Genomic DNA, 24066 nt, shown 5'->3' with positions numbered 1-24066 from the left:
CTCCTAAGAGGCTGCTTTAGGATTAACTGCTAAAAAGGGCAGCATGAAAACGTAGCCCTGCACTTGTGCACTGCTAAGTGGAAGAGTTTCATGAAAAAGTTACTTAGAACAGCGTCCTCATAACGCATCTGCATTTGCATATATTATACTGCATTTTTCCTACTGCTTCTCTCCTGCCTTAATTGTCTGTGCTCCAGTTTTCCCCAGACTGGAGAGTGTCTTGCTTGTGCTAGATTGGTGTACTAAAGATAAAAGTTTTTGAAAATGAGACCAAGGACAAAAGCAGGGAGGATGTTCAACTCGGAGCTGTAAAAGAATATGTGAGTGTGTTAAAAAGGGTGCTAAATTCAATTATTTTTGTTAACCAGTGAGATCAGAAGAGGAATCAATTATATCATGCAGGTATCTCTCTTTGTGAGCTGCATGGTGATAACTTCAATTGCATTTGCTTTTTAAAGTTGATGTGCCAGGAGACAGCATTGTTTCAGTAGGAATGAGCGAGGAAGAGGCTAATGTCATCTGTAAATGGCAGGGAAATACGAAACTCACACATCTTGACAGTTATCTCTTCTGTTTAAAAAGCAAATAAGTGAAAAAGCAGGAGAAACTAAGGGCTAAAATCACACCTCTTGAAGAAATATAGGGCCAGCCTTGGCGTGCATTGTTGGGGATGATTTAGCAGTAATTAAATTGGTTCCAACATATCGGGTAAGACTGAAGATGAGAAGAGGGAGGGAAAAAAAAAATTCCTTACTATCCATTAGCATGCCAGACTGTTGGCAAGCTTGGGGGAGAGTGGTGTGTAAGTAAGCATCAGTGATGAGTAACTGCCCGCCCCTTTCTGTCCACACTGAGCAAACGCTTCTCGCTGGCGTTAACCACCCCCAGCACAGACAGGCTGTCATTTCTGGGTCTGCTCAAAATGCTCTGCTCTCACACACAGCACACACCACAGACTTTCCCTTAATGCTGAATTCAGCACAGCTCCTTGCTTGCTTCCCATCTCTTTTCCTGCCCCTGTGAGGGTCTCACTGTTTGTATGATGCTCTCCCTGGCACCTGCAGGTTCCTGCCAGGCTCCTGACAGAGATCACCCGTGTTCCTGAGCCTGTGCAAACCTCCATCCAGCCTTTCCCTGTGCCTGAGCCTGTGCAAACCTTCACCCAGCCTTTCCCTGTGCCTGAGCCTGTGCAAACCTTCACCCAGCCTTTCCTCGTGTGCCTGAGCCTGTGCAAACCTTCACCCAGCCTTTCCCTGTGCCTGTGCCTGTGCAAACCTTCACCCAGCCTTTCCCTGTGCCTGAGCCTGTGCAAACCTTCACCCAGCCTTTCCCTGTGCCTGTGCAAACCTTCACCCAGCCTTTCCTTGTGCCTGAGCCTGTGCAAACCTTCACCCAGCCTTTCCCTGAGCCTGTGCAAACCTTCACCCAGCCTTTCCCTGTGCCTGAGCCTGTGCAAACCTTCACCCAGCCTTTCCCTGTGCCTGAGCCTGTGCAAACCTTCACCCAGCCTTTCCCTGTGCCTGTGCAAACCTTCACCCAGCCTTTCCCTGTGCCTGAGCCTGTGCAAACCTTCACCCAGCCTTTCCCTGTGCCTGAGCCTGTGCAAACCTTCACCCAGCCTTTCCCTGTGCCTGAGCCTGTGCAAACCTTCACCCAGCCTTTCCCTGTGCCTGAGCCTGTGCAAACCTTCACCCAGCCTTTCCTCGTGTGCCTGAGCCTGTGCAAACCTTCACCCAGCCTTTCCCTGTGCCTGAGCCTGTGCAAACCTTCACCCAGCCTTTCCCTGTGCCTGTGCAAACCTTCACCCAGCCTTTCCCTGTGCCTGAGCCTGTGCAAACCTCCATCCAGCCTTTCCTTGTGCCTGAGCCTGTGCAAACCTTCACCCAGCCTTTCCCTGTGCCTGAGCCTGTGCAAACCTTCACCCAGCCTTTCCCTGAGCCTGTGCAAACCTTCACCCAGCCTTTCCCTGTGCCTGAGCCTGTGCAAACCTTCACCCAGCCTTTCCCTGTGCCTGAGCCTGTGCAAACCTTCACCCAGCCTTTCCCTGTGCCTGTGCAAACCTTCACCCAGCCTTTCCCTGTGCCTGAGCCTGTGCAGACCTTCACCCAGCCTTTCCCTTTGCCTGAGCCTGTGCAAACCTCCATCCAGCCTTTCCTTGTGCCTGAGCCTGTGCAAACCTTCACCCAGCCTTTCCCTGAGCCTGTGCAAACCTTCACCCAGCCTTTCCCTGTGCCTGAGCCTGTGCAAACCTTCACCCAGCCTTTCCCTGTGCCTGAGCCTGTGCAAACCTTCACCCAGCCTTTCCTTGTGCCTGAGCCTGTGCAAACCTTCACCCAGCCTTTCCCTGTGCCTGAGCCTGTGCAAACCTTCACCCAGCCTTTCCCTGTGCCTGTGCAGACCTTCACCCAGCCTTTCCCTGTGCCTGAGCCTGTGCAAACCTCCATCCAGCCTTTCCTTGTGCCTGAGCCTGTGCAAACCTTCACCCAGCCTTTCCCTGTGCCTGTGCAAACCTTCACCCAGCCTTTCCTCGTGTGCCTGAGCCTGTGCAAACCTTCACCCAGCCTTTCCTTGTGCCTGTGCAAACCTTCACCCAGCCTTTCCCTGTGCCTGTGCAAACCTTCACCCAGCCTTTCCTCGTGTGCCTGAGCCTGTGCAAACCTTCACCCAGCCTTTCCTTGTGCCTGAGCCTGTGCAAACCTTCACCCAGCCTTTCCCTGTGCCTGAGCCTGTGCAAACCTTCACCCAGCCTTTCCTCGTGTGCCTGAGCCTGTGCAAACCTTCACCCAGCCTTTCCTCGTGTGCCTGAGCCTGTGCAAACCTTCACCCAGCCTTTCCCTGTGCCTGTGCAAACCTTCACCCAGCCTTTCCCTGTGCCTGTGCAAACCTTCACCCAGCCTTTCCCTGTGCCTGAGCCTGTGCAAACCTTCACCCAGCCTTTCCCTGTGCCTGAGCCTGTGCAAACCTCCATCCAGCCTTTCCTTGTGCCTGAGCCTGTGCAAACCTTCACCCAGCCTTTCCCTGTGCCTGAGCCTGTGCAAACCTTCACCCAGCCTTTCCTCGTGTGCCTGAGCCTGTGCAAACCTTCACCCAGCCTTTCCTCGTGTGCCTGAGCCTGTGCAAACCTTCACCCAGCCTTTCCCTGTGTCTGAGCCTGTGCAAACCTTCACCCAGCCTTTCCCTGTGCCTGAGCCTGTGCAAACCTTCACCCAGCCTTTCCTCGTGTGCCTGAGCCTGTGCAAACCTTCACCCAGCCTTTCCTTGTGCCTGAGCCTGTGCAAACCTTCACCCAGCCTTTCCCTGTGCCTGAGCCTGTGCAAACCTTCACCCAGCCTTTCCTTGTGCCTGTGCAAACCTTCACCCAGCCTTTCCCTGTGCCTGAGCCTGTGCAAACCTTCACCCAGCCTTTCCCTGTGCCTGAGCCTGTGCAAACCTTCACCCAGCCTTTCCCTGAGCCTGTGCAAACCTTCACCCAGCCTTTCCCTGTGCCTGTGCAAACCTTCACCCAGCCTTTCCCTGTGTCTGAGCCTGTGCAAACCTTCACCCAGCCTTTCCTCGTGTGCCTGAGCCTGTGCAAACCTTCACCCAGCCTTTCCTTGTGCCTGAGCCTGTGCAAACCTTCACCCAGCCTTTCCCTGTGCCTGAGCCTGTGCAAACCTTCACCCAGCCTTTCCTCGTGTGCCTGAGCCTGTGCAAACCTTCACCCAGCCTTTCCCTGTGCCTGTGCAAACCTTCACCCAGCCTTTCCCTGTGCCTGTGCAAACCTTCACCCAGCCTTTCCCTGTGCCTGTGCCTGTGCAAACCTCCATCCAGCCTTTCCCTGTGCCTGAGCCTGTGCAAACCTTCACCCAGCCTTTCCCTGTGCCTGAGCCTGTGCAAACCTTCACCCAGCCTTTCCCTGGCCTGTGCAAACCTTCACCCAGCCTTTCCCTGTGCCTGAGCCTGTGCAAACCTTCACCCAGCCTTTCCCTGTGCCTGAGCCTGTGCAAACTTCACCCAGCCTTTCCTTGTGCCTGTGCAAACCTTCACCCAGCCTTTCCCTGTGCCTGAGCCTGTGCAAACCTTCACCCAGCCTTTCCCTGTGCCTGAGCCTGTGCAAACCTTCACCCAGCCTTTCCCTGTGCCTGTGCAAACCTTCACCCAGCCTTTCCCTGTGCCTGAGCCTGTGCAAACCTTCACCCAGCCTTTCCTTGTGCCTGAGCCTGTGCAAACCTTCACCCAGCCTTTCCCTGTGCCTGAGCCTGTGCAAACCTTCACCCAGCCTTTCCCTGTGCCTGAGCCTGTGCAGACCTTCACCCAGCCTTTCCCTGTGCCTGAGCCTGTGCAAACCTCCATCCAGCCTTTCCTTGTGCCTGAGCCTGTGCAAACCTTCACCCAGCCTTTCCTTGTGCCTGAGCCTGTGCAAACCTTCACCCAGCCTTTCCTTGTGCCTGTGCAAACCTTCACCCAGCCTTTCCCTGAGCCTGTGCAAACCTTCACCCAGCCTTTCCCTGTGCCTGAGCCTGTGCAAACCTTCACCCAGCCTTTCCCTGTGCCTGTGCAGACCTTCACCCAGCCTTTCCTGTGCCTGAGCCTGTGCAAACCTCCATCCAGCCTTTCCTTGTGCCTGAGCCTGTGCAAACCTTCACCCAGCCTTTCCCTGTGCCTGAGCCTGTGCAAACCTTCACCCAGCCTTTCCCTGTGCCTGAGCCTGTGCAAACCTTCACCAGCCTTTCCCTGTGCCTGAGCCTGTGCAAACCTTCACCCAGCCTTTCCTCGTGTGCCTGAGCCTGTGCAAACCTTCACCCAGCCTTTCCCTGTGCCTGTGCAAACCTTCACCCAGCCTTTCCTTGTGCCTGAGCCTGTGCAAACCTTCACCCAGCCTTTCCCTGTGCCTGAGCCTGTGCAAACCTTCACCCAGCCTTTCCCTGTGTCTGAGCCTGTGCAAACCTTCACCCAGCCTTTCCTTGTGCCTGAGCCTGTGCAAACCTTCACCCAGCCTTTCCCTGTGCCTGAGCCTGTGCAAACCTTCACCCAGCCTTTCCTCGTGTGCCTGAGCCTGTGCAAACCTTCACCCAGCCTTTCCCTGTGCCTGTGCAAACCTTCACCCAGCCTTTCCCTGTGCCTGTGCAAACCTTCACCCAGCCTTTCCTTGTGCCTGAGCCTGTGCAAACCTTCACCCAGCCTTTCCCTGTGCCTGAGCCTGTGCAAACCTTCACCCAGCCTTTCCTCGTGTGCCTGAGCCTGTGCAAACCTTCACCCAGCCTTTCCTCGTGTGCCTGAGCCTGTGCAAACCTTCACCCAGCCTTTCCCTGTGTCTGAGCCTGTGCAAACCTTCACCCAGCCTTTCCCTGTGCCTGAGCCTGTGCAAACCTTCACCCAGCCTTTCCTCGTGTGCCTGAGCCTGTGCAAACCTTCACCCAGCCTTTCCTTGTGCCTGAGCCTGTGCAAACCTTCACCCAGCCTTTCCCTGTGCCTGAGCCTGTGCAAACCTTCACCCAGCCTTTCCTTGTGCCTGTGCAAACCTTCACCCAGCCTTTCCCTGTGCCTGAGCCTGTGCAAACCTCCATCCAGCCTTTCCCTGTGCCTGAGCCTGTGCAAACCTTCACCCAGCCTTTCCTTGTGCCTGAGCCTGTGCAAACCTTCACCCAGCCTTTCCCTGTGTCTGAGCCTGTGCAAACCTTCACCCAGCCTTTCCTCGTGTGCCTGAGCCTGTGCAAACCTTCACCCAGCCTTTCCTTGTGCCTGAGCCTGTGCAAACCTTCACCCAGCCTTTCCCTGTGCCTGAGCCTGTGCAAACCTTCACCCAGCCTTTCCCTGTGCCTGTGCAAACCTTCACCCAGCCTTTCCCTGTGCCTGTGCAAACCTTCACCCAGCCTTTCCCTGTGCCTGAGCCTGTGCAAACCTTCACCCAGCCTTTCCTCGTGTGCCTGAGCCTGTGCAAACCTTCACCCAGCCTTTCCCTGTGCCTGTGCCTGTGCAAACCTCCATCCAGCCTTTCCCTGTGCCTGAGCCTGTGCAAACCTTCACCCAGCCTTTCCCTGTGCCTGTGCAAACCTTCACCCAGCCTTTCCCTGTGCCTGTGCAAACCTTCACCCAGCCTTTCCCTGTGCCTGAGCCTGTGCAAACCTTCACCCAGCCTTTCCCTGTGCCTGAGCCTGTGCAAACCTTCACCCAGCCTTTCCCTGTGCCTGAGCCTGTGCAAACCTTCACCCAGCCTTTCCTTGTGCCTGAGCCTGTGCAAACCTTCACCCAGCCTTTCCTTGTGCCTGAGCCTGTGCAAACCTTCACCCAGCCTTTCCCTGTGCCTGAGCCTGTGCAAACCTTCACCCAGCCTTCCTTGTGCCTGTGCAAACCTTCACCCAGCCTTTCCTCGTGTGCCTGAGCCTGTGCAAACCTTCACCCAGCCTTTCCCTGTGCCTGAGCCTGTGCAAACCTTCACCCAGCCTTTCCCTGTGCCTGTGCAAACCTTCACCCAGCCTTTCCCTGTGCCTGAGCCTGTGCAAACCTTCACCCAGCCTTTCCTTGTGCCTGAGCCTGTGCAAACCTTCACCCAGCCTTTCCCTGTGCCTGAGCCTGTGCAAACCTCCATCCAGCCTTTCCTTGTGCCTGAGCCTGTGCAAACCTTCACCCAGCCTTTCCTTGTGCCTGAGCCTGTGCAAACCTTCACCCAGCCTTTCCTTGTGCCTGTGCAAACCTTCACCCAGCCTTTCCCTGAGCCTGTGCAAACCTTCACCCAGCCTTTCCCTGTGCCTGAGCCTGTGCAAACCTTCACCCAGCCTTTCCCTGTGCCTGAGCCTGTGCAAACCTTCACCCAGCCTTTCCTTGTGCCTGAGCCTGTGCAAACCTTCACCCAGCCTTTCCCTGTGCCTGTGCAAACCTTCACCCAGCCTTTCCCTGTGCCTGAGCCTGTGCAAACCTTCACCCAGCCTTTCCCTGTGCCTGTGCAAACCTTCACCCAGCCTTTCCCTGTGCCTGAGCCTGTGCAAACCTTCACCCAGCCTTTCCCTGTGCCTGTGCAAACCTTCACCCAGCCTTTCCCTGTGCCTGAGCCTGTGCAAACCTTCACCCAGCCTTTCCCTGTGCCTGTGCAAACCTTCACCCAGCCTTTCCCTGTGCCTGAGCCTGTGCAGACCTTCACCCAGCCTTTCCCTGTGCCTGAGCCTGTGCAAACCTTCACCCAGCCTTTCCCTGTGCCTGAGCCTGTGCAAACCTTCACCCAGCCTTTCCCTGAGCCTGAGCCTGTGCAAACCTTCACCCAGCCTTTCCCTGTGCCTGAGCCTGTGCAAACCTTCACCCAGCCTTTCCCTGTGCCTGAGCCTGTGCAAACCTTCACCCAGCCTTTCCTCGTGTGCCTGAGCCTGTGCAAACCTCCATCCAGCCTTTCCCTGTGCCTGAGCCTGTGCAAACCTTCACCCAGCCTTTCCCTGTGCCTGTGCAAACCTTCACCCAGCCTTTCCTCTCAGCAGCCTGCCGTGGGATGCTGTGCTCTGGGGCTGCTCTGGTGTGTGCAACAACACGCTGCTTATAAATACCGCCGGCTTATTGATACGGCGCTCCTACGGCGCTGCAAATAACAGCCATATCCATCACACCCTGCTCATGGAGACACGAGGCTTTAAAACCACTTCAGAGACCCCCTGTTTCTTCACCTGGCCAGGGAAAAAGCAATTGCTGTTTGGAGCATGGGAGGAGTTGCCTTTGTGTGTCTCTTTGCTGTTGGTATCAGTGGGGTAAATTGTCTAATAACTTTGATTCGAAGCTTTTGAAGTATTTTTATTGTAAGAAAGTGTTCTTTAAGAATGAAATATATATGTTTGAAGTGCAGGAATGTTGAATTTAGAGGAGAATGATGGTGTTCAGCTCAATTCAGTGGGTGATATTAAAGAGGCAATTACACATGATTTGTGAAATAAAGAGCAACCTTGGCAGAGTGTGGTACCTGCAGGGTTTAACAGCACCCTCTGATCTGAGCTAATAAGAGCAGTGTCTAATATTAGAGTTTGCCTTGTCAGAAAACCCATTAGTGTGCCAGTGTGGGGACAGGGTGTGTGAGGCACAGCGAGCAGCTGTTTGCCTTTTGGTGCCACAGGAGGAGGCAGGGAGAAGCTCTCTCTAAAAACTTCATTTGTCATGCTGCTAGTTTGCTGTTTATAGTATTACACTGTTGATTAAGAAAAAGATGATTGAATAGGTACCTTCTTTTAGAAGCACCCAGACTTCAGCTGGAGATTAATTCCTTCATTTGCTTGTGTTCCTCAGAAGTTTTTCAAATTTTGTGTAAAGTTTTTTTTTTTTCTTTTGAGATGAAAACTTCAGAGCTCTCTCGTTTTCAACCTATTTATTCTTTTCATGTCATCCTGCTTCATACACATTGAACTGACAGTATTTTTTCCTTCTCACACATCCAAAACTTAAAAACAATTACAGTTCCCAATCTGTGCCCTCTGGAGGAACAGGTCTTTGTACAAACTATGCCACAGGCTTGGTGAGGAAGGGTTTTCGATGAGTACCACGCTCGTTTTTAAATTCAAAGCTTTTAGAGATGTGTTAAAATTAGGTATATGGGGTAACCTGTTGGATGTGCAAATACAGAATATTAATCAAAGACCACAGACGTTTCTTCTCTGCTTTGATTTTTAGCATGGCTCTGTGAGTATTCTGCATTTTGCCTGTTGGCTGGTCCTGAGTTTTCAATTACAAAGTGATTTCTTGTCCTTTTTCCCCATCTCATTTATTCCTGGCTCTCCTTCCAGTCAGCTCTGGATAACTGAGAGATATGCTAGAATGGTTCTTAGTTGTTGGAGAGGAATTGATATTTATTAACCATCTCCTGAAACAGTAAAAAAGCAAGAGAAAAAAAGTGAAGAATTACACTAGTGAATACTGCAGAGAAACATATCTTCAAATATGTACTAGACTGCTCTGGAGGAAGAGGTGATAAATTTTTTGCCAAGAATTGTGCTCACAGGCGTAGAGATCATTTCTAGCAGGTATTTTGTGTTCTGTTGGTGCTTCCAAGGCAGTGCCCAGCAGCTCTGAGCACAGACAGGATGGATGGACTGTGCTTTGCCCTCTCCTCTCTCCCTGACCTCGGTGTCCTGCTCCCTGGGCTGAGGGGAATCCAAGTGATTCAGCCAGCCTGGTCCTGTCAAGCAGCCTGAGGTGGATGGGATCAATAATTCCCTCTGTGGAGGTGGTCACTGAGGTACAAACCTTTGTGAGGCTTCAGGTGTTGAGACCATCAGAAGATCCATCAGCAGAAGGTACATCTGTACTGCACAGGTACATCAGCTGCTTGTACCTGCTTCCTCGTGTCAGAGAAGTGTCACTAGAGGATCTTACGTGGTGAGCACACTGTTTGAACAGCCTGTTCAGAAACTGAAGCCTTCTAAAGCTGCAGCAGTAGTATTTTCTTCGTGTACACTCCTTGCATTATGTATCTCTGGAGCCGATGTGATTTGCTCGTGTTCTGAACTGATAGCTTTTCCCCTCATTTTCTTCTTGACTTAAGTGAGTATTAATCATAAACTGTTTCATTAGTGACTAATTTGATTCAGAGGAAAAGTTGAGAAGATTTGACATCTGCTGTAAAATTTGTACCACTTCTTCCATGGACTTGAGGCAGGTATTTGGCACAGAGATTCTTCTTCATATCCTTGCTTGTTGATTTTGTTTGTGTGTGCATGCAGAATCCTTGATGTGCACAGGGAGACAGGCAGAAACTTATCACTTGCTGCTTTTTGGGTGTTTCTTTACCCTCAACAAGCTGGAGAGAATTAATAACCATGGGCAGCATTTCTGGGACTGCACTGACAAAAGCAATGCAGTTGTCCTGCTCTCTTTGAACATGGCAAAGCTCACAGATGTTGTTATTGGAGGTGAAATAATAAGGACAAGTCTAAAAAGTAATAGTTGCAAGTGAAATAGGAACAGCTTTTTGGAATAAGTGGAGAGAGGGGGACTGTCAGTGGTCAGAGGTTCCAGCTGTGTGATTTGTTCCTGTTACCATTTGCCTTCACTCATTGTCAAACCAGCCCTTTCTTTGTGCTTGTGGATTCAAGTGATTTTATGTTGATTGTGGAGGGTTTTTAAACAGCCAAAGGTGGATGTTAAGGATGCTGTTAAATAATTGAAAATGACTCCTAAGAGACAAAAACAAGGCCAATGGCAGGATCACAGCCCTGCTCTTCTGGAGAGGGGAGTCTGATCCGTTCATGAACCTGCCTGGAAGTATTCCATGGGATGTGCTCCTGGAGAGAAGGGGGAACCAGGAGAGCTGGGGAGGTTGGGGAGGACAATATCTTGAGCAGCTTTGAAACCTCGACTGTTGTGCAAGTCTGAGTCTGCCTCGTGCTGATAATAGACTCCATTGAAAATGGCATCATCTCCTACAGCACTGGCTGGTAAGATAAAAGTGTATTTGAGAAAGATTGTACTAAGTCAGGAGTATTCTAGGTTTATTGAAAGGCACTTTATTAAATAATATAATGATATTTTCCAAATGGAAGGAGAAGAACCAAATATAGCAACAGATATGTGACTTTATTTTAAACTTTTAACTTACTTTAGAGTAAGAAAAATTGTTCTGATCATATTTCTTGACACATCACAATGGACTTTTTTCCAGAGATGGGACAAAATTAGAAACAAATGTTTTGGGCTTAAACATTGCAGTGCAAAATTCTCACCTTTTTGTTTTCTTGAAGACTTGACTGCAAACTCAGAATTCTGTAATTCTGCCTCTGGTGGGTTGGGCATCCTTTGGATTGTCTTTCTGGTAGGTGGAACACAGCAAAGGCGAAAATTCAACTTTAGATCTCTTAAAATTGTTCAGAAAGTTCTGTGTGGATGTGTTGCAGTATGGAAGTAGGATAATCATCATGAACTGTTTGGTATTGACCAGCTTTTTCTGTGGTCTTACGTGGCAGGGAGGGACTTTTTCCCTCTATCTTTTGTTTGCCAATTATTTCTGTCATTGTACCATATTCTGTGCACTTTGAAGTTGTGCCCAGAAGTAGAAAAGCTGATGGCTGTTTCATTCTCCAAAATGTGGCAGCTCGTTACTATGAAAACAAACCAAGGGGTTTAGTTTGCAGGAGGAGTTAGAAGATTTTTTGATACTGTGTTTCTGTTCTTTACTGAAATATGGTTTTGTTGAAAATGCAAATATTGTGGCCAAATATTAATTAAAAGGATGATGAATGTTTCTTTCTCATACATTTAATCATAATTGTTTTTCAGATGTGTATAATGAATATGTCTCCTAAATAAGGTTTTTCTTTTGGTAAACTGATTTTTCCACTCATTTTTAATGAAGCACGACTTCAGTGCTTCACATTTTGTCTAATGATGTGAGCATAACATTCTTGATGTCAGTGCAGTTTTGAGGAAAGATTTTGTTGACTTAATATTGCAGAGACAGTGGAGAGAGAGAAAAGAAAGCAATGTCATTGTGTCTGTGAATTAATTTTTCAGTGTCTGGTGATACTGAAGGGAAGGTGTTCACTGAGTGGCAGCTGGTGTTAAAATTAGCTTTACGAACTAGTAGACTCTTAAAGTAAAAAAATTCAGTTCTGAAATGTTTAAACTTGAGGAAATTTGTATGTGTGGGCTGTCACCACAAGAACTGGAGATTCAGGAGTAGAGGTACATCCTCTTCTCTGCTGTTCTCTGTGGCTGAGGGGGGTACTGAGGAGATTCTTTGCTGGGGGATTTTTGTCATCCCCTGGTTCAGCAGCTTTTGGAAGAGCCTCTTGTCCTGTTGCTCTGAGCGTGCCAGGGGTGGGTGAGGATGTACCTGTTGGGGAAGGGACCCAGGACCTGGCGTTTTTACTGTTTCTCTTCACTTATTCCCCATCAACCCAGTCCAGGCAAAGATGCTGGGAAGGAGAGCAGCAGTCAGACGTGGGTGAGGAGAGTGTGGAAGACTGGGGAAGCAGGTCTGCTGCAAAACTGATGATTGGACTCCTTAACCTTAAAAAGCAGTTGAAGAAGAGTTGACAATTTGAAAGCACGAAGTCTAATGAATGAATGAATGGTTTAGAGGAGTTGTTTGGGAGTTGTTTTCCCTGTTCTGTGCAAGGCAACAACAAAGATGTTCAATGGAGCTGAAAGGTGGCAAATTAAAACCAGATAAAAGAAAATGCATTTTCAAGCAGTGAGAAAAAGTAATGGGATTAATTTCCACCAGAAAACTGGCAAAGTCAGGAGTTTCTCAGTGTTCAGAAAGACTGGATATTTATATGGTCAATAAAAATATCCAGAGGAGTTGTCAATGAGAGGTTGTTTTTCAAATGTTTTTATTAGCTGTCATTTTTCTGGAGCTGGGAAGCCCAAGGTGAAGGTGCAACTGGAATTTTGGTAAAGCGCCTGCCTGAAGTGGTCTTCGTAGCTATCTGTTAAACATCCATTTTTGTTGTTCACCATGTCAGGGTGTCCAGAGGAGCAGGTCCCAGGCACAGAGTGGGGGGCTCTGTGCCAGCCTGCCCTGAGGTTTATATGGGATTCAGGAGCCAGCACATGGCACATTGCTGTGCAGAAGCTGCAGTCCCAGCACTGAGGTGGCACATTTCCCTTTCTGAAATGCTGAAAACTCTTTCAGAAGTGCAGGTCACCAGGTTCAAGATCAGCCCAGCTTGGTGGTGCTCACTTGCTGGCCAAGAGCAAACTCTGGGGGTGACTCCTGATTTAGCTAATGAGGCACGTTCTGTGGGTGTTGGCTGAGCTGTGCTCTGGGTGACAGAATAAACTGATCCTAAAAGCAGCCAAGGAGGTGTTGCTTGGTGCACTTAACATCTTTTATAAGTCAGAAGTGTTAAAGTGATCTTTCCTATTTTCAAAGGGTACAGGTTAAAACATGGAGCCCTCATCATGTAGGCAATGTGAAACATATATGATATAAAATCAGTATTTTGACCTCATGCAAGGAAGGCATAGAATTTTAGTTCAAATTAAAGGCTTATCATTGCTTTGCCCTGGATAAATCACTGAGTGTGATTAAATAATATCTGACCCAGTCTTATTGTTGGGAGCATGCTTTGGGTGTGAATTGACTCTTTATGGTTATTATTATTTCAAGAAGGATATACTTGGGTGTTCTTTTGCTTTATAGGTGGTTTATGTAGTATGGAAAGTGCACCCTGGACTAGGTTTCAGTCTCAGTTCAGTCTTCTCTCCCTGGTGTCCTTTCTGAAGGAGAAACTGCTGGGCTGCAGGGGCCAAGAGCTGTGCTCCCTCTGCCCTGAGAATCCTGTCTAAAGATAGTGCAGATGTGCTGTGGGTGACCTGGGAAATAACCTGATGTATAATTTGTGAAACTCTTATTGAAATCACTGATCTTTTATACCCTGGAGGCAGTAGAGGGAATGTTTTATGAATTAAGTAAAGTATGGGAAATTATTAATATCTTCTAATAAAGCAGTCAGGTGCTGTATATTCTGAGGCATCACCTAAAATCCCTTTTTCTTTGCCTTCTTCAAAAAGCCACAGCTGGCATATTTCTGGAGTTGTTGACACATCATCAGGGGATCAAGGAATTACTTTTGAGTTCGATGGAATGTGCTGTGTTGGATTGGATGAACTCATGTCTGATTTTTTTTTTTTTTTTTTTTGTCCCCTCAAAATGTGATGTGAGGGCTTTGCCCTCCTGCTTCAGTTCTGCCTGAGCCTGAGCAGCCCAGGAGCAGAGCCCAGGTGGTGGGGCCATTCCTCCTCCTTCATTCTTGCACTGGCTTTGAGCACCGTTCAGTTTACTTTTCTCCCAAGTTAATGATATTTCAGTGGTTAAAACTGCAGGAAACTGGCTGTTAAGAGCTTTAGAGGCCAATATCTGGGTTACTTTGTAGACAGACAGGAGGGAAAAGAAGTTTGAGCATAAGGAATGAACATAGGGGTGAATTTTTATACACTGTGGACATTGGCAGCATAAACATCCCATGTACCATCACAAAAACTTTATTTTTTACTTTTTTTTAGTTCTCTTTTGTTTGGGGTTGGGATTTTTTTGGTTTGTGTTTTTGTGGGGTTTTTTTGTTTTTGTATTTTTTTGGTTTGGTTTGGTTTGGTTTGATTTTGGGTTTGTTTGGTTTTGTTTTGTTTGGTTTGGTTTTTTTTTTAATTATTAATAGCTGAGTAACATATTAGTTTTGTATTGCCAGGCAGGATGAACCCATTCCCTTGCCAGCTGTATGTTTTCCCTCTGGCAGTGATGGTAATCTCGTGGCTAGACTGAAGAAGGTATGTTGAGGGTTTTTTGGGAGGTTTTTTTTAAACAAATTACTGTTTTTCACGTGTGCACCAAGCCCATGGTGTCAGGTGGGGAGTGACCCTGTGCTGAGGCAGGTGAATAAGGCAGCTTCACACACAACATTGCCACTGCCTGAGCAGTGGGACTGGGAGAAATGATAGGAAAATGAGGGGTTTTTTGGAATGAAGGGATGCCAAGCACACTGAGACAGACAGGCAGCTCACCCTGGAGATCCGCAGTGGTGAGCGTTCCGGCAGAGGGGAGCTAAACGAAGGGAAAAAAATCATACAATTATTTCACGGCAGCAGGAGGCTAAGAAACATAACTAAACATGTTAAACTCACTGTGAAGCAAGAGGACCCCAGGGGTATTTTAGTCAGATAATATTTAATTTGTTGCAGTGTCAGTTGTATGATTGCTTGTCAGCTGGCATATGGATGTGCTGTAAGCAAAACGGGGCTTTCAGAGACCGTGCACGGTTTTCCAGAAGATAGTAAAAGCAGATTTATCAGAGATGGATTAAAAGAGTTACACTGGATTTATTTGCTCTGGTCCATTGCCAGGGTAGAAGGCAAGCTGAGCTCTCTGCAGAGAAGTGTTGGAGGAGAGGGACAAGAGTCAGAAAGGGAGGGCTGTAAATCAGGAGGAAAACCTACGGAACACAAGAGCTTGTAAGATAGACACAGGTATTTGTAGGAGTGCATTTAATGCTGCCAGCTGAACGTTGGCCAGAAGAGCAATGGGATTGCAGAGTTTCTCCAAAATTTTAAGAATGGGTGGTTGAGAAGCCCAGAGTGTCTCTGAATGCCTTGTTCTGGCTCCTAAAATGAGTCTTTGATCGTCTCTCTCGTGCTCTCTGCCTCATTGTGTCCCCTTCCCACCACAGCTTCCCTGGGTGGTTGCTTTCTCCAGACTTCAGCCTTGGGAGGAAAGTTTCCTAGCAAGAAAATGGCTCTGTTATAGGAGTGTTAGGAAACAGATGAAAACCACCCCTTGCAGAGGGATGATGGCACAGATTTGATGGTTTGCTGTCTACCTGTGGTTTGTACATCAGCTTTTCTGACCTCTCCTCACCTGCTCCTGTCAGGCGTGGATGGAGGGACTTGGACTTCAAAAGAAGCAATATTTTATTTTTCTTGGAGAAGGCCTTAGTTGTAGGGCACAGCACATTTGAAAGGCTTCTTTATAGGTTAAATCCATCTTTAGATTCCTGCAGTAGCTTTATATTGGCTCGAGGGGCAAAAACACAAGCAGAGGGTTGATATATACACAGTCATATTTGAGAATTAAGGATATTTTTAAAAATGTTTCCTAATGGTCTTGTCACTGCAAGGCTAGTGAAATCTGCTGGATGTTTTTATTTTTATGAAGTTAACGGGGGCTTTTTTTTGTAAATGGTGTTTTAATTGAGGTTTGGAGTATAAAGTCAATGGTGTGTGTATACATACGTGTCTGCAGTCAGTTCTGATTTGCAAAGTAATGTGAAAATAGGTCAGCCACGGAGAGAAGTGTTGGGAAATGGCTGCAGCTGAGAAGGAAGCTATTTGTAGGCTTGGGAGTAGAAAATTTTGGCTTAAAGATGATTTGTACAGAAGATGAGAGTGGTAAGAGGAAGGAGATCTGGTGATCATAGATACTGCTGCAGGCAAGGAGGGCTTGAGGAGATTCTGGTAATTTAACTTCTGCTGGCTTTGTTTGGCTGAGAGCTCTTGGGGGTTTTTATTCTGGGAGAGCCCATTAACTCCTGTGCTAATTAGTGCTCCAAGAGGGAGGTGAGGGATGGGGCTCCCATTGGAGCAAAGTGTCTTTAGCCCCAGCTGTCCCTGCAGCCCTGCTGCTCCCTGGGTCTTGTTTGGTTGTTGCTTTTCCCCGACACTTTCCATAAGGCCAGGGCATCTGAGCACAGCTTTACTTCCAAAGTTAGGCTTAGCAGCCCTCAGAGTGGGGCAGAACCTGATCCCTGTCCCCATTCCCTGGTTAATGCTTGTCTGTGGGCTGCAGGGCAGCTCCTGCATCCTGGAGAAACCTGCAGGTGTTTCCCATGAGGAAGGTGCAGACAGGCAGCTCTGGCAAGGGGCAGGGTCCCTCTGGGGCTGCAGCCTGTTCCTGGGGCTTCTGCTGCCACTCGGGGCTCTGTGCTTCGTTTCCATGAGCTTCATCACCTTCGTACAAACTCATTCCTCCAAATTACAGAGATGCTGGTGAATTGTAATTCTCCTCTTTGATAAAAACATCACTGCGGTTAAGATTTATCACGTTTATTATTTGGCTTTATTCGGTAAACAATTTACCTGTCAAAGAAGGAAATTAGACTGTTTTCATATTATTCATATTAAGGCTCAGTTGATTGTTTCTTGTCCCTAATTCTTCTCTGACTGCTTGCAATTTCATTGTTAATGTTTTTTTCAAGTATTTTATGAGATACCAAAATATTGAAGTGATCTATGATTGCCAGAATCTATATTTTCTCATCCATCCTTCTGTTAAAAGGTTGGGTGTGTTCCTCTGTCCTGTTTTCAGTTGCTCTCTTTTCACTTGTGAGTTCCTCAAAGGTAGTTGCTTTGCTCCTGGACCAGAGATTAATGTGATTAATTTTATCAAGCAACCTAAGAATATATTTTGTCAGTAGGTCCTGACACAATCTAATATATTTAAGTATTCTTCAGTTATTTCTAACCATATTTTGCCTTATGTTCCTGTGCCTCACACTGCTAATTTTACTGATGTTAAACATCTGGTCAAGCCTCACTTCCCATCTCCCTTCTTTTATATATGAGTTTAAAGCAAGAAAGCTCAGACCTCTGTTACACAGTCATCTCTCTTTTATTTGTGTTTTTACGAGAAATAGTTAGCTAAATTATACCTGATTGCAAATAGCATCTGTTTGATGTTGCAGCTCCATATCTTTCTTCAGTCTTGAAATTTTCCCTTATTACAACTAATTTGGATTTAGAAGTCTGAAGATGAAGAGGAGGGGGAAGAAATTTCTGCCGCTGATTTCTGATAATGAAGCAGCCTGTTAACATTCCTCAAAAATTATCATTAATTAAACAAAAAGCTGATGTAATACTTGGAATATTTCTGTGCCATCAAAAAAAAAAAAAGAAAAAAAAGCACCAAGTGGGAAATATCATTCTGATTCCACTGCACAGAGTCTGTCTCCTCTGCCAGGCTCTAACCCCGTGCACAAGTGAGAGAGCAAGCGAGCTGTGCCGTTGGGTTGTGGATTAATAGTCAGGGTTCACTCGTGTGGAAATAAAGCAGATTTTACTGTGACTAGAATCTGTCATTAAAAAGCCATTATTGGAGCTGACCGGCCCAATTCCTGCTCTCTCATTGCTAATGACAAAGCAATCTGTTCTTTAAAAAACAACAACCCTATATTTTCTCGCCGAGAACGGCGCGGGAGACTCACCAGAACAGGAGCGGGGTGAAGAGAGGCAGTTGAAAGATTTATTGATCAATAAACCAGACAATTACAGCTTGTTTATAAAGGGAAAAAAAATAAAAAAAAAGCCACCTCAAACCTCAGGCCTGCGAGCAACACTGAGACTCTAATAATGATAACTCTGGCATCCAGCTTGAAACGATAAAAGTCAATAGGAAGATATAGGATTTCAATAAAATTATGACACTAGATAAACTTTACCCCAGGAACACATTTTCCCTGGGTGTGTGACTGACTTCAGTCAGATTTGTAACTTTAATTTCTTTCTTATTGATTTTTTTTTTCTCTTTTCTTCAACTAATTAGAAAGCCTGTGTTGAATGGGGGCTGTGTGTGTTTGAAGAGGGGCTAACGAGCTGCAGCAGAAGGGCCTGAACTTACATGTGTGTATATAAGGTCAGACACCTTTTTATGGGTTTTTTGGCTGTGTTTTACTCTTCTGTTGCTTCCCACAGCCAGGCTGGAGTGGTGTGCAGGGGTCTGTGGGCTGCCCTTGTGATGTGCACTGCTGCAGTGACCTGGGGGACGGTGGTTGCAGTGATGATGATGATGATGATGATGATGATGGTGTTTATGTGAACCCTTCTCCAGTCTTTCCCTAAAATTAACCCAGAAGTCCTGGAGGACCCCACTTCTATTCCTGCTGTTTCTAAACCAGTCTGGGGTGTGAATGCTGCAGAGAGGGATTTTCTTTGAGCTTCAAGCTACTTGTCAGCCAGGTCAAATTTTGGTTTTACACAGAGAGAGCAGAGCGGCTGGTGGGAGGACTGGGGAGAAGCTTCATCTTAGGGGTGGCGTTTTGCAGAGGTGCCATCCTGTTCTTTCCCATAGCACATTTTCAAGGGATTAGCTCTAGTTTCTGGTTAAAAATTATAAAATGTGTTTTCTTCTTAGTCACTTATGCAACAGTGGGAGGAATATTTATTTGATGAATGGGCTGGTGCTGGCAGAAGGAAGGGAAACTGTTCAACCTTTGAAAAAAAATCACTATCCTTCCTCTTTTACAAACTTACATCTCCTCAAACACAGCTGCAAGCTGCAGCACCAGGGTTTGCTTTAGGGCATTAATTTCCTAGGTTTATAATGAACATCAAAATTATTATTCTGCATTTTTAGGACATGTTTGGAATGAGCTGCATTTCTGTTCAGATGTTGATTTAAAACTGGTTAAGGTAAAGATCACCTGGAATTTTGCCAGGGTTAAGGCCATGATGAGTTAGCAGAGATTTACCCTGTGCTGGGTAAATTTTGGAAATTCCCAGAGGAACTGCTTTTTAGTAATTCTGATGAATACTCTCCAGATAGGAAGCAGCAAAGCAGCTTTATTAGAATAAGGTTAGAAAGGGCATCTGAAAGTGCCTGGAGAGGATTTTGTCATGAAGAATGAGGAAATACTGCAGCAATTACTAAATTAGGATTACTTTTTAGACAGAGGACTTCTCAACAAGAACTTGTGTTTCCTGCCAAACGAACAAGATCTTTAGGAAGGAGGGAAAAGCTTTCAGTAAGTGCTCTTGATGGAGAGAAATTTGAAAAATGGAGCTGGGGACCACTTGTTGGAAGCTGAGAATTGATTTCACTAACAGTAATAATATAAGAAGATAAGTAAACTCCAGGATCAAGTGTTTAATTGTGCCACCCTTTAGTTCAGCTTTTCAGAACCCTTTTTTTTTTTCCAATACAGCTTCTGCTGTGTTTACCATGTGTGATATTTTCTTGAGAAGTTTACTCTTCATTTTAGAGAGATGCTTGAAGGGCAAAGGCTGTATTTCTGTAGTTGATTTTAGGGGAAAGACAGCCTCTAGGGCTGTGGTCCTGCTCCCATGCAGTTTCCCATGCTCACATGAAAGCTGGAGTTTGTCCTCCTGGTAGCTCAGGGAGCTGCTGATGGGGATGACTCCAATGACCTCATACTCAGCAGCTGATTGGAAGCCAAGTGTGATGGGAGCTGCCAGGGGTCCTGTTTGCCTTTGAAAGAGCACCAAGGATTTGGGGCCTGCCCCTGCTTCAACAGCAGCGATAAATTACCACATGGATGAAAGATGCTTAGGAGAAAATTAGGACAGCAGAGCAGCTCCGAGTGCAGAGGAGGAGTGAGGACGCTGTAATTGCAAATCTAATTGCAACAACATGCAAAGCTCAAACCAATACCTTCACTAAATGCTGTCATTATGTTCTCTTCTGTGCTCTAGAAAGTGATTTGGCTGTAAATGGGGAATGTCTCCCAAGCAAAAGCAGTTTGCCTTATGGAGAGTGCACTGGGCAGACTGGGTGGTGTCTGTGGGTACTGGAGGGGAAAAGGAGGATGGAGAGATCCTGTCCTGCTGCCTCTCTGCTAAACAACTTCATTACAAGGCAGGTGTAACTAAATTTGGGGCTGCTGCTTCTTTTTCAGTAACGTGGAAGTATCTCCTTTCACGTGTCTGTCAGGTGAACAATTCTAAACTATGGCAAAACTGTTTCCCTGGGAAAATATTTCTCTTCAGTCAAATCTGGGCTAGGAGCTGGCAATAGCTGCTGGTGCTATTTGTGTTAAAACTTGTTTTTCTTTATAATTTTATTAACTCAGTTCCTGTAGCCCCAGGCTGTCCTTCAGTCGTGGGGACCTTTTACCTGCTGACCAACCCAAGCATCTTGGCTGACCTTTCAGTCCATGACGTGCTCTGAACACACTGCACCTCTGGCAGTGCCCCCAGTCTGGTTGTCACACCTTGAATTTGAATGTTCCTTCTCTTCCCACATGGACATTTGCTGTCCACATTCAGGCTTTGACCTTTAGATTTAAGGAGGAGATAACCTTTGTATCCAGGCTCAGCTGAGTGCTAAGTGGTCACCTTCACTATTCCTTTTGCATTTAGGGGTGTGGGGAAAAGATCTTTTTTCCTGCTCCAACAATTCCTGATTTCCCCAAGTGAAACTTTCCAGTGCAGCTGAGCTGGGTTTGTGAAGTGCTGCCCTGGGCTGGCTGTGAACTGCACAGCTGTACAGCCCAGTGGTCTCCTGGAATTACTTTGTCTGTGATGGCAGAATTCCCAGCAAGGACCTGGTTTGTCCAGAGTGCTCCAGCATTTCTGTAACAGGGGAGGTAGCAAACTCCAGCAGTGAAAGGAGGGCAGCACTGCTCAGCTTTCCTCAGAGTTTTGGCTCTTTGGGTTTATGTGCTGCTTTGACCCTGTTCTGTAGCTTCATAAGCATCGAGGTTCTTCCAGTCAAAAGATGAAACTCTTCATCAGCTGCTTAATCCCTCTGTGCATATTGCAGTGTGACCAGTCACCTCCTTAAACAAACCTGGCTTCTTCACATTTTCCTTTTGTCCCCATTCTTCTTCTCCATCAGTGCCTTGGAGGGGGAGGCATTAGGTGCTTCTGAAGCTGGGAATGCATTAGGAATATTTCAGCCAGGAGCCCACACAAAAGGTTTATGTTTAGCTCTGAGCCTAAGCCTTATGGTTGGGAGGGTGCTCTGAGGGAGGGGAGAAGGATCCTTCTGTTTGTCTTTCTCTGCAAATGCCTGGTTATAATTGCCAGTAGATAGAGAAGTGAGCCAAACACTGTCAGCCAGACATTAACCTCTGAAACAATGTTTGTTACAAGCACCGAGTGTTGCAGCATCTAACAAGGGATAAGTCACATACCATTTTGAGGATATTTGCTCTCAGCCACTTTGTTCGATGTCAAATCTGTTTCATTTCTGTTGTGACAATTCTGTTCTTTCTTTGCTGAGGCTCTGGCAGGAAGAATGTCAAGTACAACACTAAATATTTTGCTGAGGAAACTCATTCAGCCATGTTGAATTAGAAGAGTGTCTCCAGGAAGAAGGCAAGCTCTGTTTTCAGTTGCCATCTGCTTTTTGGAGTGCCTGCATGTTGCTTTCCTGCAAAGGATGTGGGGTTTTATAGACATAAGACAGTCTAATTTTTCAGTTTTCACAGCAGCAACATTTATTTTATTAGAACCGTGTGTTCATCTGTGCCTTGATGCTGATAGGAAGACGATGAGTGTACACCCATCAGAGTTGAGTTGGATGGTGGGCAGAGATGTAGAAGGCTCTTGCAGCATGGTCTGGGGCTGTATCCCTAAAAGTTTTGCTGTTGCTCCAGCAGGATGTGCAGTCTGGGGCTCTATCCCTAAAGGTTTTGCTGTTGTTCCAGCAGGATGTGCAGTCTGGGGCTGTATCCCTAAAGGTGTAGCTGTTGTTCCAGCAGGATGTGCAGTCTGGGGCTCTATCCCTAAAGGTTTTGCTGTTGTTCCAGCAGGATGTGCAGTCTGGGGCTGTATCTCTAAAGGTGTTGCTGTTGCTCCAGCAGGATGTGCAGTCTGGGGCTGTATCCCTAAAGGTGTTGCTGTTGCTCCAGCAGGATGTGCAGTCTGGGGCTGTATCCCTAAAACGTTTTGCTGTTGTTCCAGCAGGATGTGCAGTCTGGGGCTCTCCTCCTGAGTGTGTAGCTGTTGTTCCCAGCAGGATGTGCAGTCTGGGGCTGTATCCCTAAAAGTGTAGCTGTTGTTCCAGCAGGATGTGCAGTCTGGGGCTGTATCCCTAAAGGTGTAGCTGTTGCTCCAGCAGGATGTGCAGTCTGGGGCTGTATCCCTAAAGGTTTTGCTGTTGTTCCCAGCAGGATGTGCAGTCTGGGGCTCTATCCCTAAAGGTGTAGCTGTTGTTCCAGCAGGATGTGCAGTCTGGGGCTCTATCCCTAAAGGTTTTGCTGTTGTTCCAGCAGGATGTGCAGTCTGGGGCTCTATCCCTAAAGGTGTAGCTGTTGTTCCAGCAGGATGTGCAGTCTGGGGCTCTATCCCTAAAGGTTTTGCTGTTGTTCCCAGCAGGATGTGCAGTCTGGGGCTCTATCCCTAAAGGTGTAGCTGTTGCTCCAGCAGGATGTGCAGTCTGGGGCTCTATCCCTAAAGGTTTTGCTGTTGTTCCCAGCAGGATGTGCAGTCTGGGGCTGTATCCCTAAAGGTTTTGCTGTTGTTCCAGCAGGATGTGCAGTCTGGGGCTGTATCCCTAAAGGTTTTGCTGTTGTTCCCAGCAGGATGTGCAGTCTGGGGCTGTATCCCTAAAGGTTTTGCTGTTGTTCCAGCAGGATGTGCAGTCTGGGGCTCTATCCCTAAAGGTTTTGCTGTTGTTCCAGCAGGATGTGCAGTCTGGGGCTGTATCCCTAAAGGTTTTGCTGTTGTTCCCAGCAGGATGTGCAGTCTGGGGCTCTATCCCTAAAGGTGTAGCTGTTGTTCCAGCAGGATGTGCAGTCTGGGGCTGTATCCCTAAAGGTTTTGCTGTTGTTCCAGCAGGATGTGCAGTCTGGGGCTGTATCCCTAAAGGTTTTGCTGTTGTTCCAGCAGGATGTGCAGTCTGGGGCTGTATCCCTAAAGGTGTAGCTGTTGTTCCAGCAGGATGGGCAGTCTGGGGCTGTATCCCCAAAGGTGTAGCTGTTCTTCCAGCAGGATGTGCAGTCTGGGGCTGTATCCCTAAAAGTGTAGCTGTTGTTCCAGCAGGATGTGCAGTCTGGGGCTGTATCCCTAAAGGTGTAGCTGTTGTTCCAGCAGGATGTGCAGTCTGGGGCTCTATCCCTAAAGGTTTTGCTGTTGTTCCAGCAGGATGTGCAGTCTGGGGCTCTATCCCTAAAGGTGTAGCTGTTGTTCCAGCAGGATGGGCAGTCTGGGGCTCTATCCCTAAAGGTGTAGCTGTTGTTCCAGCAGGATGGGCAGTCTGGGGCTCTATCCCTAAAGGTGTAGCTGTTGTTCCAGCAGGATGGGCAGTCTGGGGCTCTATCCCTAAAGGTGTTGCTGTTGTTCCAGCAGGATGTGCAGTCTGGGGCTCTCCTCCTGAGTGTGTAGCTGTTGCTCCAGCAGGATGTGCAGTCTGGGGCTGTATCCCTAAAGGTTTTGCTGTTGTTCCAGCAGGATGTGCAGTCTGGGGCTCTCCTCCTGAGTGTGTAGCTGTTGCTCCAGCAGGATGTGCAGTCTGGGGCTGTATCCCTAAAGGTTTTGCTGTTGTTCCCAGCAGGATGTGCAGCCTGGGGCTGTATCCCTAAAGGTTTTGCTGTTGCTCCAGCAGGATGGGCAGCCTGGGCTCTCCTCCTGACTGTGTTGCTGTTGTTCCTGGCAGGAGCGGGACGGCATGCGGGCCATCCTGGAGTCGTACGACAGTGAGCTGACGCCGGCCGAGCACTCCCCGCAGCTGAGCCGCCGCATGCGCGAGGCCGAGGACATGGTGCAGAAGCTGCACGCTCACAACACCGAGCTGGAGGTAATAAACCAAATCCCAGGCTGCTACAGCCCCAGGCTGTGCTCTAACCCCGGGGCGGAGGAGTTGAGACCTGTAAGATGGAGCTGCCTAGTGACGGGTCTGCTCTGGCGAGGAGCCGGATTTGGGGTGTTGGCGCTCCGAAATTCCGGGATCAA

At 47.8% G+C, this 24066-nt stretch overlaps 1 protein-coding gene across 1 annotated transcript in view; it reads left to right on the top strand.

The window, feature by feature from the left end:
- The window catches only part of MAD1L1 (mitotic arrest deficient 1 like 1), a 355712-nt gene that overhangs the window by 125774 nt on the left and 205872 nt on the right, over positions 1-24066 (top strand). The window contains exon 12 of the mRNA XM_066329740.1: positions 23771-23911. Coding sequence (XP_066185837.1) covers positions 23771-23911 — 141 coding nt within the window. The remainder of the gene's footprint in view (positions 1-23770; positions 23912-24066) is intronic.

This window comes from Sylvia atricapilla, chromosome 15 (assembly GCF_009819655.1).
Source record: "Sylvia atricapilla isolate bSylAtr1 chromosome 15, bSylAtr1.pri, whole genome shotgun sequence".
NCBI lineage: Eukaryota > Metazoa > Chordata > Aves > Passeriformes > Sylviidae > Sylvia > Sylvia atricapilla.
The sequence above is the reverse complement of the archived record's forward strand: the minus strand, read 5'-3'. Positions and strand labels throughout refer to the sequence as shown.